General features: G+C 35.2%; 1 protein-coding gene across 2 annotated transcripts in view; it reads right to left on the reverse strand.

The window, feature by feature from the left end:
• Positions 1 to 1,232: 1,232 nt before the first annotated feature.
• Positions 1,233 to 19,466, reverse strand: part of LOC138328570 (uncharacterized) — a 38,309-nt gene continuing 20,075 nt past the window's right edge. The window contains exons 1-2 of one of the 2 annotated variants that reach the window (XM_069275440.1): positions 12,196 to 12,319; positions 1,233 to 7,463 (exon numbers count right to left, since the gene is read on the reverse strand). In XM_069275440.1, coding sequence (XP_069131541.1) covers positions 5,697 to 7,451 — 1,755 coding nt within the window. In that variant the 5' untranslated portion in view covers positions 7,452 to 7,463; positions 12,196 to 12,319 and the 3' untranslated portion in view covers positions 1,233 to 5,696. Of the gene's footprint in view, positions 7,464 to 12,195; positions 12,320 to 19,466 lie in introns of those variants that run through there. The other variant, XM_069275439.1, reaches the window with a different exon arrangement.

Raw genomic sequence — 19,466 nt, forward strand, 5'->3', positions numbered from 1 at the left:
ATGTGACATTAGTTTTCGATACCTTAGAATTTTGGAGGCTCAACATGTTCACATTAAAGTATAAATAAAGTATTTTGTAAGCAATCGTCGTTTGATAAAAAAATATAATGGACAATTTTTGTTTAATTGAAACGTATACTTGTATCTTGAGTACGACATTACTCAACCTCTTATTATTGAGTTCAAGCATAACATGGCAAGAGGTTATAGGCAAGACGCAGATTGGTGTTTTTATCAAAGATATCTGGCTTCCCTCAATTACCAAAAACTGACACGTTCTCGAATGATAATGATTTCTTACTGCAGGTGAAACGGAAACCAACTAAATGAGAATTTATTTTTAATGTTCGAGTTACGTCCCCTGCAACACTAAATACTACATATATATGTTCATACTGACAATGATGCTTGTTTAACAATGTCTTTTTCGTTGCTTTAAAGATGCTCTACCGCCGTCAGAGTATACACGATACTCGTCCTTTGAGCAATAACTGGTGTTTAATCAATATATATATAGAGGGGTCAAAGAAGTAATATCAACAGGATTTTCCAGAGGACACGGGATCCAATCAAACGTTTATATATATGTTTTATTAAGTTAACACAAATATAATATCAAATAATTTATTTTGATTTTGGTACATGTGCAATCAGTAATTCCTTATATAATGGATATAATACCACGGAAATTTTTTTTCGGGACGCAATAAATTATTTCTAATATCTTTTTCTTTTAGTAAAAAAAAAACTCAAAATTTTCAATGGCGGTATTGTGTTAAGTAAGTTACTTTTGTAACTGAAGAAAAAACTGAAGTCTATTCATGTTTTTGATAGAGAAGACCATTTGTCAGCGGTGGAGTATCTTTAAAGTACAATGGCGGTCTAAAATAGCTACAAAGATCCATCAGTAATTTCGTTCTTTACAATATGGAATGGTATCAAGATAATAGATTTTTTAAAATTTTATTTCCTTTCCATGAAACCAAACCTCCTAGGGCTACCTGGTTATTCTACCTCATTTTCCAAAGTTGTACTTTTATATGAATGCTTTCTTAGCATATGTAATAAATGGACTGCTTTTAACAACAATGAGAACATATAAATGTCACTTTTATATCTTAGCTGAAAGAATTTTTACCGCTAAAATATGCACTTTTAAGGTACATATATAAGTCAATATCGACCGGATTCTTTATATAGCATTAACAAGAGAACGACAACATTACAATATACATCCCTTGTTTTATTTTGTACGGGTCATGAAAGACACAATATCAGTAACATGATCAGGCGCATTTAATTGTACTTGTTAACATAATGATATCGTATAACTGAATAATGCCGGCACGTTGTCCACCAAATTGAAAGATATAAATACACAAGTTTGCCCGCTCATTCTCTCTCACTCTGGCGCTTTATCTAATACAAGCGTCTTCGTCACAAAGTTTGCCTATAAATATTAATTTTTCATTAGATAAAAAATTATCGTTTTCTGTTGTATATAAGTCATAATTGACGGAGTACAAATCGGTAGAGGGAAGTTTTTATTCTGCCAATGTTTCAACAATAATTTTTACATATTGATTTTATGAGTAACTGTAATAATAACATTAACATTAGGTATCCGATAATATTAATACAAGGTACACAATTCTATTCCCGGCAAAGACTTGTAACAACAAAATGATCCGTTAATATGAAAAAGTAAAACAACGCTACATGATGAGCTTCTAACAAAGTGGGTTGATCACAAGGTACATGTATGCTTATCATTGTGATTGAACGAAACCAAAATACCTGTAGTAACGATCAGAGTACATCAGACTACTACTGCGTTCGAGACGCTAGTTTTACAAAGTCACTGTTAACTGTTTTTATAGGAAAAAACCTTCAGCAATATTTATTAGCATTGAACAAAAGGATCTGATGATTTTCTGTTGGCGATACACTGAAAAATAACAACATGTATGCCCCTTAATTTTAAATGCACCAAACAACCAAGTAATAATAGATAACATAGTACAAACTCACGTACATATGATATACACACAGAAAAACATTATAACCCACTCATGTATAACATACACACACACTCAAATATATTAGAATACATTCACGTATCTATAACATTCACACATACCCACGCATGTATCTATAACATACATACTTACTCAAATATATAAGAATACATTCACGTATCTATAACATACATACGAACTCAAATATATAAGAATACATTCACGTATCTATAACATTCACACATACCCACGCAGGTATCTATAACATACATACGAACTCAAATATATAAGAATACATTCACGTATCTATAACATACATACGAACTCAAATATATAAGAATACATTCACGTATCTATAACATTCACACATACCCACGCAGGTATCTATAACATACATACGAACTCAAATATATAAGAATACATTCACGTATCTATAACATTCACACATACCCACGCAGGTATCTATAACATACACACTTACTCAAATATATAAGAATACATTCACGTATCTATAACATTCGGATACATTAGAACACATACACGTACAAAAAAGTACCTGTACCATACACACGTACCCGGATACATTAGAACACACGCAAAACTGCACGGTCAATGGTTACCGCATCTACTGATTTAGATCTATAGTAACTATAGAAAACCCAAATATTATTTGTTGATATTTAAGCATTGAATTGCAATCAGTTGGCAATTATTAATGGGAGTATGAATGCCAACTGAAAAGCGACAAATTTAATGAAATGCGCTATCCGGTTCTGCCTATATTTAATAGTACATTTATATATTTACAATTTGTGATGAAATCTAGACATCATGCGTCTATTATGATTAATGAAACGACAATTTTGACGTCATAATGAGCGGATGGCAGTTCATGGGCTGATGAATGCCGATTGCGCTTTGTAAGGTTACATAGTTGGATTGTATTGGAAATGTGAATATAGTGTTATGGTCAACGACTTCCTATCAAAACATAATTCAGAATAAATCGATGGAACACAATTTAACCCCAGGATGCATATAACACATTCTCATTTCATCACTCTGTACGCGTGCGTAGTATCAGTTATATTACACGTGCTCTCTATCAGTAACACATGTACACGTCATTTTATAAACATACATTACATGTACATTAGGTTTACATGTACTCATTTACGACATGACTTCAATAATAAAATTGGAATTTGAAAGTGTCACATGTTAATTTCACCAATATTACGCATACATTCACTCAGTTGTTTACGTCCACACGAGATACACTTTTGAAAAATACCAGTAACATGAATTTTACATTGTCAGTCACATAAGAAATATATTGCACACAAAGACAATGTAATGATCGGCTACTGTAAACCAACTTATATTTTACTGTGACATAATTTAGCGTTTTATTACATGTTCATTTTTCACGGAGACTTAATAATTAAATTAAGACTGATATATTCTTGGCGACGAATTTCCGCAATTTACAATTCCCGCGAAATTTAATCGGATGCGATCATAACTGGTTTACAGCAAGCATGTGTTTCGTTGATTATCTATCATAGTTTTCCGATTAACCGCCTGGCTGCGCTTTGGAAAATACGACAGATAACCCAGTTTGTTATGTCTTGATATATACTTGTACATAGTACATATGACCCTGGCTGTTAATAGGACATTAAAATAATCAAACAATTGTACATATGTAATGTAATTCCCTTTAACAGCCACTTGTACATTAATATCGTAAATAAACTCTCATACATTAATATAATTAATCAAAATACTGGCTCATAAGGTTGTGTTTGTGTTTTAATATACTAAACTACGTACGATTACATTTGTGAGTTTCAAAGAAATGAGGTAGGCCACTCAAGGGGAGGTAACTTGTATGTACACTGGATTCATGATTGATATATGTTCATTTGTCCATGTCACTCTTTCGTACTTTGTACTGGTACTTGCAGGGAGGGCGCATTTTCCATAGTTTACCCCGAGACCTGCTCCAACTATTGTGTATATACATCTTATTAGGCTTTCATATGGTCGTTCGATAATTTTGTAATGTTGTGTTCGATCTAGTCAAGAGAACAGCAATCCGGTGATTAATTACTTTTGCTGAAAGAATTAATATTTCATCACTCATAAACATATTGGATTATTAATTGTTTTATATTAAAGTGTACTTTCGTTTTAAAGAAAAATATCATTTGTATTATAGGTGAAAAAATATATAAAATAGTTTGAAAATTTGTTGATGAAGGTAACCAAATGTGACACAGAAGATATTGTAAAAAATTCAATTTTTTTGTCTTAATCAAAAGGTATATAGATAATTATTTGACTATAGTCAATCATAGTAAGGAAAACAAGCAAATTTAACACAATGGCTTCCTTGCACACAAAATTTTGAAATTCATAATCGAGAAACGTTGAATATTCGTTCACATAAAATATATTGCAAAAAAGAAAATCCAACAACGCATACATATTTGTAGTACAACATTGTTCAAATTTGTAGTTTCGAATGGTAGTAAAATAGTGCGAGAATGGTGGGAATGTTGTGATAATTTGTAAGAAAAGCTAAGTGCCTAATCGTATTGTAAATCATATTACTGTACTGTACCGAACTGTATGAAAACCTCTTTGTATAAACCATTTCTTTAGTAAACCATTTCTCCAGTTTTCAACATAGGGTTTATCAAATATAGAAACTATTGTAGGAATAGCTTACGAGTGGTATTAATAATGTACCTATATAATGTTTATCTATGTTTATCTCACGTTAGCCCTGCAGGCGTTAGAATTGTACCTGCTGCTCCTAGTGCATGATCGTAAAAGGCGACTAAATTTAGGATCTTATCGTTTCTCTTCTTCCTAACTGACTTTATCTTTCCTAATGCCTCCCTTGGCACCGCCTTACTTTTGGCCTTGGGTTGAGCGTTCGCCCCTGTGAGGAAGGCTCTGGGTTCTGTCCCCTGGCCGAGACACACCGAAGTCTATAAAAATGGTAGTTTCTGCCCCTGCTTAGCGCTCAGCATACAGGGAGTGGGACGACTGGTTCGCCCGTTGTCAGTATAATGTGACCGGGTGGGGTGTGTTGCTTGGTGTCTTCGCGGCATGTTTTAGTGATATAGCACTATGGTGGTCGGTATTAAGGTGAATTCCCTTACTCGTATTGCACTCGTACCGTTGAGAGAGGAAGAGGACAAATCCTCCTGGGACGTACTGTACTTGTGTCGTTTACCTCATTAACACATGAAATATAGAATATCACTTATTGTCAAATCTCCTAGGATATAAAAATACCAAAACACACGTATAGAATGTCGCTTACGTTACCGATAAGAATTCCTATTTAACAATAATATTTAAGAAAAATAGGTAACTATTTTGTTTAGCTGAGAAGGATAACAAAACTGACAGTGAACAGAAACCATGACAACCAGTAGGTTCGCACGACCAATTAACCTTTACAAATGAACAACCAAAGGGAACATAAAACAATGACAACCATGACAGCCATGGGGAACACTTCAAACTAAGACAGCTTCGTGGACATTGAACACTTCTTAAAACCATGAGAACCATGTGACCATTAAGACTGACATATACAGAAAATGTGAAACCATGGCAACTATTGGGAACACGTAACAACTACGGATTTGCAAACTGTTATAAAGGTGTTTCCATATTTTGGACACTATGGGAGTTAGACCCTGGGGTTGGGGAGGGGAGACGGAGTTGATGGAAACCCGTGTCAAGACTGACTTGTTTCCGCGGAGACCGGGAAGCTTGTAGTTTATCACAAACAGGACAGGCACTGAGACTCGTGACGGCGTTCTCGCGCACAAGTATGCCCCTGCGAGGAGGTTTGGGGGATTGCCATTGCTCGGCTGGTATTCGGTAGATCTGGGGCTCCTCCGATGAACTACTGCTAACCGAGTCCTGATCCACACTTTCCTTCCGCGACACTGAGTTCATCCTTCGTTGTGATTTGTCGTAGTTCTGTATTTTTATTATAGGCGTGATGTGTTGGGGAGTAGGATGTTTTTGAGATGTTTGGGATGAGGATGAGGATGCTTTATGACAAGGTGACGGTTGAGGCCGCTGTTGGAGAGGAGGAGGTCGTAAAAGAAGAGGTGATGGCGGATTAGGCATTTGCATTGGTACTGATAACATGTGCTGCTGTACCGGAAGTGACAATGTATTTTGTTTCACTAATGTATGATGACGCTGCTGCGGTTGTGGTGAGCGCGGAATTGGCGTCCTCGGTTGAGGGGTGCGACAAGTTGGTGTACGCGGCCCGCTATCCTGACTTGGTTGTGATGAAAGTTCTGACGGCCTACCGCGCACTGGCTCGGACGACAGACTTGAAAATTTTGTACATTTTATCAATAGCGGAGTTTTAGGTTCTGATGAAACACTTGGAAATTTTGTAGCTTTGAGCTGTACCTTTCTACGGTTACCTTGGAGACAAGGCTCCATACCTCTCATCATTGCATCACTAACTTCTAAAAACGGCATGCTTTTATTAAGATCCAGAGAATAATGTGAACGCGCACCACAGCTGTACTGTCGTCTCCTAGCATTGACACAATGACGGTTAGAGCAACACGTGACATGTTGGTGAACAGGTTGGGCGGACGGGTAACTGTCGTTGTTTGGGGGACATATTGTGTCCGATTTCACTTTTAATATAATTCCACCTGGACTTAGGAACTGGTGTTGTAGTTGATGTTGTTTCTGTACCCAGTCCGCTGTGGCTATTTCCATGTCCATGACAACAACCGGGAGTTGTTTAGGTTCATCTTCCGATTGTTGTCGGTCAATTGATATAGTAGGCCGAACTCTCTTCAATATTTCCTCTCGATTACAAGCACCGATTGTGTTGGCATGTTCCGATAAAGTTCCGCTATCAAAACTGAGAAACTGAACCGGAATAGCCGACTTAACCTCACTAAGAGCGGGATTATCGCCATCAGGGTGATTGTCATGTCCTTCGGAAGCCTGGGGTCCGTTTCCGAACGAGTATGTCATTTGTTCGGCGGATTCCGGCGCACCGTAGTCGGCTTGGTGTTTGAGTTTGTACTGACCTTTTATATACCTGATCAGCCCTATCAGGTGTTTTCTAACTTTAGTCCGGTAGAACACATAAACTACAAGTAGCACCAACATGCCACCAAGCACTGCCGCGGTATTATATCCTACACTCGGATCGTACGAGTCGTAAAACTGTTTCTGCTGTTGCTTGTACCACTCCTCCGAACCAAAAGGCACATGCGCAGAGGAGTTGTTTATTTCTCCGGTAGGGGGCGCTGAAGTGTCGTTGTTACTTGTCGTTGAGGTTACATTCACGTGGTACATCCCCAAGTTGGATGCATTTTGATAGCTTCCGGTTGCTCCAGTATGAAAACCATCTCTTTTCATTGCGTCATGAGGCTGAAAGTATAAATAGAATATTTATTATTGAATATATCCAGTTACACCTAAAACGTATTCCAAAGGTTCGTATTGCAATTTTTCTCTTTTTATTTGTTTTTAGGAAGAACGTGATCAAAGAGAAAACGAGAGCGATTTGTCCACACAGTGATGGCGTTACAAGTAATGCGTGTTTCCAGATGATAATTATATATGAGGCCAATACTTATTGTATCAAATAAAAGTTACTTTTATATGTAACATTCATTTTTTATAAACAAAGGACATGTTTTATTTAACAAGAACTCAAAATACCATAAATGACATTTTTTTCAACCAAATACAAGACGCTAGCAAGAAAATCAACTGTTGTTTCATTGGGGACATTGTAAATTATGTAATTATGAATTAAACACGATTGATTGATTTATTGTTCTATATTCGGCAATACATGAATTCCAGCTGATGACTTCTTCCAATCCAAACCTGACTTCCTATGTCGCTAAGAAAGATTGTTATGTATTCATTGTGATTTATAAGGAAACCAGAGTATGGTTCATATTACACGGAGGTATACATTTTCTATCAAAACTAATTTCCTTTTTAACGAACACTCGTGTGAAGAATATTTGTAATAATATAATAATATATAAAAATATTTCTAGTTCCCTTTCCCGGACTCGTATTCAGGCTATAATATCTGTCAGGTCCTTGGACGATAATGTACCACAGGGGCAACACACATCACAAATAATTCAAACGAACATTATAATTTCACAATATCTTTTTAATTTTAAATTGTCAGCTTTAATTTTTCCTTGAACATGCAATTAGTTGTGTTGGATGCTACTGCATGTTTACGACCTTGAGCGTTGACGGCGTCAGCACGCACGGGTCATATATTTGATTATCCAATGGGAGAACTACTTGTCGATTAATACAAAAACCTGGAGTTGTCGTTCTTTATTCAGACTACCAACCATAAGCTTTAAAACTTATATATATGTGGTTGAAACAAGTACACTTTATTAACTCATGATCGTAATTGCCCCAGATAAGTATTAATTCTGGAGTTAGTTTATGCCGTTAATAATGGCTGGTCCTCTAGTACAGAATTTACTGTGGCTCGCACAGCGGTCTGCATTCCCGTAAATCCATTGGACTGAGAGATCATCAAGTACATTTCGGCATCAGGTGAGGGAAAACGTTCCCCTTAATAACTTGTATGCCCTAACCTAGAATGACCCCCAGTCTTTAGAATATCGAAAACATCACTAAAATTTGGCTTGATTATGTTTGTCTCCTTTACATATCTGATCCCAGGGCCGTTTTCGTTTAAATCTGAATAACCGGTTCGACCGTATGTTACAGTCGGTATTTTAAGTATCAAGGCTCGTCTGAAATCAATACCAGAATCACCAGATTAGTCTTTTCTTCATAAACGGACATCTAAGTTCAACCAGTCAATCCGTATTATCGAAAACGACCTAGGTTTCAACCTAATAGGTGATAATCAGGTAAAGAAAGTTATATTAATAAGTTAGGGTTTGGTGGCCAGTCTAGCCTTTACCATGCAATGTGAAGGGTTTGGTGGCCAGTCTAGCCTTTACCATGCAATGTGAAGGGTTTGGTGGCCAGTCTAGCCTTTACCATGCAATGGGAAGGGTTTGATGGCAATGGGAAACATATTGTGCCACATATGTTCATTCCGACATATGTTCATTCCGTCCCGTGGTATGTCTTACATACATAATATTATTTCTAGTTTAAATGCAGATAACGTGTTTTCCTAAGGATTGTCATTATCGATGCTCTAGGGGTTACTTTCACTGTCGTTGTATCCACCCCTAAAATATATGATAGTAAAACTGAAGCAGATCAGGGGATGTACTATTTTCATGAAATGTTATTTCCACAATATTGAAATTGTGAAATTAAGTGACTAGAAAGATACCTGGTTAAAGTAAGATTTGGAACCAAACTGGATATAAAAGTTATAGACGGATCAGACACTCGTAACTTTTTCCTGTTCAAGTCAATGGTCGACAAAATATTCACATTTTATTTATTGAAAAAAAAAAACTAAATTCAAGACCAAAATATGGTATATTTAAACAAATTCATATCATCCTTTACACAATGGAGCTTAGCATTTTTATCATCAATTGTTTCTCAATTTACAGTGTACTTTCGGTATTGCCATCATTTTATATTTACTAAAAATGTATTTGTAAATGATACAGCATCATCAATGTTTGTGAGTCATATGATTCGATGAAGTACATATGACCGACGCTGGTCTATGAACATTGTATTTACGATACGATTACTTGTCAAAAATGTCTGTAGCCCTATCGAATAATCTGACAAGTGTGAGCATAATCATATTCATACGAATTCGATCCAACACTGTCGACATAACACCGAAATTGGATACTTAGACCAAACTATATATATCTGGTGTGAAACTGGTTTATTTACCGGTACACGCTTTTCTCCCACAATTGTTTTTTTTAAATCGTGAATTAGTTTGTTCTCTTCCGCACCTGCCATTTATGACATTTCGATATATCATTACATTTTCAGTTTTCCTCTATACCTCGTTATTACTTTTCTGCCTAGACTAGCCACCGGTCTCAAAAATATTGAGAAAAAAAAAAAAAAAAAAAAACCCACTAAAATTGGCTTGATTATTATTGTATCTACTGTATGTTTGATTCTAGTTTCAAACTAGGGGAGATAATCTAGTACTCGGCTGAGAAAGCCTTATCAACGACTTAGGGTCTGATGACCAGTCTATTTCCTGCCCTGTAACAATGTTTTCCCTTCAATTTTCTCAATTCTATCTCACTATCATGCTTTAGCATTCTAAAATCTAGTACATGTGCTGTTTTTACTTCCCTTTATTCCATACGTTTTCTCTTATTTCCTTGCATTTTCATTTCTATTTTCTTCTTATGCATTCACTCTTCTTTCTACTTTCTTATTCAATTTCATCTTCTCGTTATGAACAAGTTTAACGAACAAATTATTTATCGAAAATATTAATTAATTGAAAAAGATTCTTAAAGCTGACAATGCAAGTTAAAATTATTAACATGATTTTTTTTAAAATAAGTATACTCGTTTTTCCAAGAATCGTTTATGAGACATTCCCCGGTTGAGGACAGCCATTTTTGTTTTACATTCCGACGACTCACCGACCCCTATATAAAGCGCGTGAATCCACACACGTGCGCTCAGTCATATACCTATACACCTAGCAGTCCACAGGTTATATCACCTACAAATAGGTAAACAAAAACCCTCACCTGTAAAACTATATGGGACTTTTTTTAGCAAGAAAACATGTCAACTCCTCTAAGTTGTCATTTAGATGTTTCTCAAAATAAAATTCCAACGCAAGTGAATAGAAATCCAAAAATAATCCGTCCACATATCTCCACGTATATCATCGTACCCGACGCACTCAACTGACCATATACACGTGACTATGTACCTGACCCGAACGAGCGACAACTATCAAGGAATTTCGTTAATATTTTTTTTTTAATTTCAACTGCATGTTTTTAACTTGCATTGTCAGCTTTAATGAAAAGGGGAAAAAATCAAATCAAATATAAATTATAGCAATTAACAAAGGAATATGAGCAATGACTAATATGTATCGAATAATCGTGTATAAGCTTTAAGCTATTGAAATAGATTCTATTTCGGTCAAAAGACAATTAGATGAAAGGATTGATCATTCACTCCCTCGCGAGTAGTAATTGGCTTTGTAAAGATAATCTTTAGTTACACTGTTTGTACTTTCCTGTCGGATAATGATCCATAACTGCAACATTCCAGTGTTAAGTTGATAAATCAATATGTAAAACAGCTGTTAGGTATAATGTGTATGCAAGGAATAATATTTATATATACATGTAATACCACTGTTTTGTTTGACATACAAATGTATCTGTGACACAGAGACATGAAATCAGTCAAACAATGTATTGTAAATTATAAGGCATTTCATCTGCTTTATAAGCTACATTTAAAACAACTAATACATTATATAGCATATATGATCAGTTGCATAACTCTTGGCTTCTGTTCAATTTCAGCGATGAAATATAATGCATTAGTCGCTTTAAATTCGATAAAAACCAGAACTTTACTCTAACGTCAATTACAAACAAATACACTGTAGTCTATATCGTTTAGTTTTACATGAATAATGACAACATTTTCCTTACCGTAGTGTACATGTACAATTGAGCAATCATTACAGTCTTTACACATTTCATTTTGTTTAATATTGTACGGTATTGTGCACTCTATCATTTTTGAGGCTTCAAATAAGTTGCAAAACTTGTACACAATCCTCCTTGCTCCCTGGGGGCATCACCTTAAATTGTATAGGGATTCCTTCATATTTTGAGTTACAATTTTGACCCTTTCCCACTGACATTCCATCACGTATGTTTGTGAAAATACTTTTTTTAATTACAATATTTTTTTTTTTGTAAATTGTTAATTGCAGATCTTATATGGACAGTGAGACGCATTGCTTTTGCATGTACAATACAATTCCTTCATATTGATGAATTATAAAATACATTGCATACATAACTATTACCTTTTTACACTGGAAGTGTTTCACCTGTGACAATGACATGTACATTTCAACTCACTCCCATTTGATTGTGTAGTGTTTACGAACCAAGATAAATTACAGCTCTAAACATTTTAAATTACTGCCCCTTACCTTTTTGATGTGTACAATTGATGAAACACGTTAATATCACTTCCATATAACAAGTCCATTTAACAGCCATCTATCGTATATTGAACATACCTCTAGAGAACTTGCAAGCCCGGCGCACAGTTCCGGCGCCTGACCGCCTTCTGGCTTAACGATCTCGAGAGAGTGTGCTATTGCTAATATAAAACCATCATGAACCTAATCGAATTATTTGCAAGACATAAATATTTACTGTTTACTGTATGTGAGCAATTATTAAATCGATTTTCATGTAATTAAAGAACAGCTCTACAGCAAACAGGACAAGGAGACCAGCTGGATTTCAGAGCCAGGTGGTTCTATGTACACCACCGGGTGGCGCTGTATAAATATTTCCGGTGGAATTTCTGTTCGCTGCATCATCAACGTACATTTTCAATTTTATTTTCTTTGAGAGAATAATTTTGGTACCTTAAGTACTTAATAAGATGAGTTTGTATACTCAGTTTTAATTTCAGATGTGGTATGTTTATGAATTTCGCACATGATCGCGACCATGTGCTAGTATCTAGCGGATGTTTGCCTGGGAAAATATCAAAAATGAATATTAAGGTTATTGCTAGCTATTGGTCTTTGAAAATGGATATGAACTTCTTTGTTACTTTTCCCATAGGCTATATGCTAGAATATGTTGCATTTATTTTTCACACTAATCTATTTTACTACGTTTAACGAACATATACAATGTAAATTCGTCAACAAACAGCTTAATTTCCACACTACATGTATTGTTTTCAGTATTCTTCGCATCATTATATATATCAGCCAGGCATTGTCATCTTGTCACGAAATCATCATCGGCAGTCGTGATCAATATGTTCATTATCATTTACAGTGTAGTATGAGCAGGATCTAGATGTAGTGATCATTATAAGTTTACAGTCCTAAACCTGCCCGGGCGGTCATTGTTCATCATGTACCTAACACGCAGTATTAGAGGTGATTGACCTATCCCATAAAGATAACGCTAATCCACTTCCGGCCATCAGTCTATCACTGACATTTCCATAGCTACGGGCCATTTATATGTTTACAGATTTAAACACATCACGTTTTAAACCCTCCCAGCTGAGGGTTATAGACGTGACGTTTCGGATCGGAACAGCTGGAAAATTTCTTCGTCATTCTATTGGCTACGGGACGTTTAGTAAATGTTTCCATCCTTTTTGTTTTGTTAGTCACACGTGTCCCGTGTTACCACCAATCTAAAGGGTTTGATGGTCGGATACCTCTAATAGACGTCTCACAGACACGGACGGTGGAACTAGAACGGAAGTCTTTAGTGTTACGGTTGCCATGACGCGGAATGCGTCAAAGATGTCCTCTTTTGTTTGCCCTTTTCCTGTGTAAACAGACGCGCTGCTTTTAAAGCAGATTTACCAGGATTAATAACCATGTTCCGGGGACTTCAATGGCATTTTTTCGCTTATAATTAGAAATAGATTAGCACGATAACGCTTTAAGGCCATTCATCAAAACCATTTTGCCGATAATAAGGACATGCGGTCATATGTCTAAAGCTATGAATTTCCAATAATACGGAAACCAACCGTACACAGTTACGAAAAGGTGACCATTTATCCATTTTTACTGCAGCTTCAAATAATTTTGATCTTATATTTTTAAAATGCAACATATGAAAAAGTCACATGATCAAACATTACCTTTTCACATTTTAGATGGTCTACTATGGCTGCAATAGTATAAAATGCTTTCTGAAGACTGTCCATAAAAAGACAACTAAAAGAAGAAAAGGTGCATTAACATGATTAAGATTACCCGCTATTCCCTGATGATCAGGTATGGCTACATGTAATATGGGTTCAACGCCCCCTCGATCGCGCCCGATAGGTCAGATACTACTAGCAGCCACTTTACACAATTTCACTTGCTTGGAACCTTAAATACTCATATACCAGACGCCATTCTGTATATTTATGTGTAAGTAATATTTATAATATCTTCCAACCTTGAAGAATGCCTCTGGAATGGCTTAACAACAGTTAGTTTATATCTCAAGAGTACAATGTCAGACACTACCGAGGTACATATATTTTGCAAATATCATCAAGGATACTTGCAATTGTCAAATTTGTTTAAATAAGCTTAAAAGGCATTGCATTCTAGTTTAAAAAAAAATCTCGATTCTATGGCAATTAAGGACAGCTACAGCTTAATCTAAATGTGTTTTTCATTAATGTATTTCATTTTTATCAGTCTGTGCCTTTGCAAATAAAAGATGTAAGATAAAACATTTAATGTTGAGACATTTTTTTTTCTTCCAAATAGTTTGCAAATGGTATAGAGGTCATTGCTTCTTATGAAGTTAACCACCATTTTGGTTATAGGACACCTAGTTACCAGAGGTGGTTTATGTCAATAGATAGGCTGCCAGATGAGTTCATAAATGCAGTCATAAATATAATAAAAACTAACAGACTATTGTCCCACAAGGCATTGCCTGTTCATATGTTTATGTTTTTGTTTTCGCCTGTTCCGTCACCTTGACATTTGCTATAGATAGTTTGGACCATAAACGCCAATACAACAATCTGTGTAAATCCATATAGTCGTCAGCGTAATGTTTCCTTTCGGTACCGTATAAATTGAGCTATTTCAAAAGAAAAAATGTATTTCAAAAAGTTTTAAGCTGACGACATAACAATCCAAATATACAGAAACTACACCCGACGGATAAGAAGGAAATTGCCAAACAATATCAAGTGAAGAAACAAGGTCATGATGGCGTCATTTCTTGAATAGGCTGGTGATGAATAAAGCAAGGAATAAATCGACCGTTTCCAAAATTATTCAGCCTCGGATTATACCATTTCATAAGTTTGAAAAATAACCCTTTCCACCAGAATATAGGTACCGCTGAATCAAACCAAAAAATGATTTCTGGAAATCCCCTTGTGGGGAGGTGACTGTTTCGGAGGCTGCTGATTTGGTATTGATGGCGCATCAGTTTCAAAAGTTTATTAAATGTATAGGACAATATATGTAGATGTTTAAAATGTTAAGAAATTCTGGAATTCTTTTCAGTCTGTTTCTAACAGGGGAGATAATCAAGATAGAAAGACGAAGCCCCCCATAAAAAGTTAAGCAAGATGGTACTTCTTTACCAAGCTTTATTCACAGTTGTGGGAGATGACTCTCTTCATAATTGTCGATGAATGACCGAACTTGAAAAGTTAATTTAACCTGGACAGTGGCAAACGTTTACCTTGTCGTCTATGGAAAATCATTTGGTTCTGCGGTCTCCATAGGTCAATAACCGATTTTTTCGCACGTGCGTACGCACGTGGCAGTGTGCCGACGCGGGAATTCAAAATCGGTCGCGAGGCCACATTTTACGACAAAGTCGTTTGTGTCAACTAAGCACAAATCTTTCGAAATGAAACACAAAAATCTCATTACGGAAACGATTTATCCCGTTTTATTGGGTCTTACACTGCCTTATTCCGCAGAGACAACGTTTTATCTCCTAACGTGGTGGTTGTGGAGTTAAGGTACTATATCCAATCCCTGATTATATTCTTAATTCTGTTAAAAGTCTCCTGTACTTCGGACTGATTAGTAAATACACGTTCGTGCTCCTTTTTTCGTTACAAAACAGTCAGTTTGTTTATCGTAACTAGATATGAATTACTGTTGACGTTCTTATTTTAGCGCAGTTAATTTTTAGCGCAAATGCGAGAAAATGTAGACTATTATTTTTTATCAGAGCGGATGTGAATTAGCACAATTCAGTTGGTTTAATACTGGAAATACCTTAAAAAGCATCGAGAAAAAACGGTTACATAAAACTAACGTTAAAATAAATATGTTGACAGTAATCCAAATGTTAATTACAAGCAAGTTATCATGATTGTGTGGATAAATGGATTGTCATAGTTTCATAGTTGTTGCCTCTTTTTCATGTAAATACAAAAAAAGCATGATGGCTTTGTGAGCTCAATTTTACAAGGACCCATGCATCGATCAATCCTTTGATACGATAAGCAATAAAATCTCTCACTTTGCAATGTTAATATGATAGCTCTGTTATATATTGTCCGAGATATATTGCAATGACGATGTGTTCTACTGTGAAGATTCAAAGACTTATATTTACCATGTGAAGAAGATATGCTCTTCTGTGGAGATTCAAAGACTTATATTTACCATGTGAAGACGATGTGTTCTTTTGTGGAGATTCAAAGACATATTTACCACGTGAGGAAGATGTGTTCTACTGTGAAGATTCAAAGACTTATATTTACCACGTGAAGAAGATGTGTTCTTTTGTGGAGATTCAGACATATTTATCATGTGAAGAAGATGTGCTCTTCTGTGGAGTTTCAAAGACTTATATTTACCATGTGAACAAGATGTGTTCTGCTCTGAAGATTCAAAGACTTATATTTGCCATGGGAAGAATGCATTGGAAAATTTTACTCTCATATGTGCTTTCGAATAAATCACAAAATTCATCGTTGAATAAGCCATATTACACGGTATGTTTAAGTAGATAAATTTACTGTCTGAAACCTACGCTGGGATAGAAGCAATGTTTTTCTCTAGTAGCTATTCATTGCTTCGATGTTACTATTACATAAAAGACGTTGAATGGAAATAACCTTCATACACAACTGAAATTGGCAGTTGAAAGATGATGAAGACATTGAACACGTTTAATACTCTCTCTCATTATAACCCAGGGTAAAATCGACATTTTATTACGATCATAAGTGTTCAGTGGCACTTTTGATTTCATTACGTGGGCGATGAAACATGGTATTAATTTGGATTAAATATTTATATTACATGCAGTGTTGATGGACGAAAATGTGGTTGCTCTGTCGGAAATTTTTAAATAAATTCAAAATACTATATACATGTATATTGTATACTATTTCTTATTTAATCTATTTAATCAACATTTGCTTTATTATAATGTAATTTTCTAGGATATACAAGATTACCATTAAGAATGTATGTGTCTAATTTACTAATTTACGAAAACGATTAAATATGAAATAATAATGATTAATTTCTTATCTGTATCAGTCACAAAAACACCGGAAATAGCAGATATCACCTTATGATTGATGTCTATGAAGAGGTATCAGGTGTCAGTAAAAAAACCTACGATAATCGTAAATTTTGACTCTCAACGTATTAGACATTTTTAATACGTTATTAGTTGTCCAAAATAATGAATTAATGATCCCAAGATATTCGTACATGACAAAAATATAGTAAAGACGTCTTTAGTCAGAAGGGCGATATCTGGACCGTTAAAACTTTGAGGTTTATGACGATATGCCCTGATAGGAAAACTTGTCGTTAAAATCAAGTTTTATTGTTTATACATGATTGAACTGATTGGTTAAGTTTCTAATCATACCTAAATGAAACAACTTTGTTAAATAATTGAAAATCTGACGTAAATAGTATCTACTATCAAATCATTAAAATTGTAAACAAACGCCTTAACAGGTTTTTGAGTTATATATACAAATATAATTTCTTCATATCCAAGAATAAGAGCAATACGGTAATTATGAACATTTAAACGACAATGATACGATAACTTTCGGAAACAAAACATTTACAAATGCATATTAAATTAATTTTGCTCGATGTTGTATTTGAGAAAGAATTTCTACAGGAGTAACTCTCAATCAAAAGATTTGTCAAAGAAAGCTCTTCAAATTAAAAACCCATGAAATGATTTTATAGTATCATCAAAACCACGTGATGCATAACCACGTATATATGCTATTAAGGTTAGAATATTATTCGGTGATGCTAGTCAGACATACAGGGTGTAAATTACACAGTGATGCTGTGTATTTGTGTAAGGACCCACAAAAACCCATCCCGTGGTTCAAAAGTAAAAATATCATCAACACGTTTTCTGCCACAACGATCATCACCCTGGCTTAAGACGAATAGCATGGTAAACGTTTTATTTATTTTTGTACCACTGTTTCCACGTAAGTGTAATGTTTGTACCTGCGTTATTTCATCGTTATATGTTATGACAACAATCTATCTTTGTTTGAGTGATTCATTTGTTTTACCTTGATAACCAGCATGACGTGAAACAGAAACCACTCTCCCTCTCTCTCTCTCACCCTCTCTAACATCTCTGTATATTTATACGTGTAGTCTGTACAAATAGCAACAGCTAAGATCGGGGATTCTGGAAATATCTTTTTGAACGTTAGAAAATATATCTTTTACCACCGAAACGAAATATTATTTTTATCACAGCAAACACAATTGCAGTTGAACGAGTAAAGGTAACAACAGTTATTGTAAGGAATTACTTACTGATAAGAAATAATATTCTTTTAAATAATGCTTACCATAGAATCTGTTGCTATTTCACGCAAAACTATTTCTTTTTATTGGCCCACTACCTTTCCGGAGCAAAATTTAATTGTTTCTAAAAAACAGTAGTGTAGTATAAGAAAATATATATCGATGGCTCAAGATGAGGTTACAACACCAAACATATGCAAGATTTCCTGCGTAATATAGGATAACAGTGGATAGTCATTTTGTTGTTTTGCCTTCTGGCGCAGTGACATTCAACTACCACGCCGTATATAGGACGTCGGCGAAACATGAGAAGACCCGCGTTATGAAAATGAACATTTTATTTATTTAAATGAATTTCTTCAGAAGGCGACGATAAGTGTACTATTAACGGCAAGTTAATAACTTTTGCGACTCTATAAATCATCGATCTCGTTGTACAATCTCATTTCAGAAATCAAAAGTCTCGGAAAGGTAGTGGGCCTGTATTTTTTTAATTGTTTTATGTAAACTCCTTTAACTTCGCGGGATAATGTTTTTGCATATATGTTTGTGAGATAGCTCAAACGCAGCAAATTAAACTGCATCTCGAGTATTGGTATAGAACGTAAATCTAAAACGTTATAATATACCTAACAGCTCTTGATCACGAGTTTATATATTGACGAATGTGTTGAGTTTGAGAGATACGAAATGAAGTGACGCGAAAACAATGAAGTTTACAGAATATTAATTTTTCTTTGATTCTCAAACGGTTGTGTATCGATGTGAAATAATAACTTATAACAAGCCAGAATAAATAATAAATGGGTTTTCCGTTGATATGTATTGTGAAAATGATACGTACCGCACCATTAGAAACCCATACAATACTGATGTGTACGATAGCTCTTCATTCCAGACATTCACTTTTGGATGGTATA

The sequence above is a fragment of the Argopecten irradians genome, chromosome 7, assembly GCF_041381155.1.
Source record: "Argopecten irradians isolate NY chromosome 7, Ai_NY, whole genome shotgun sequence".
NCBI lineage: Eukaryota > Metazoa > Mollusca > Bivalvia > Pectinida > Pectinidae > Argopecten > Argopecten irradians.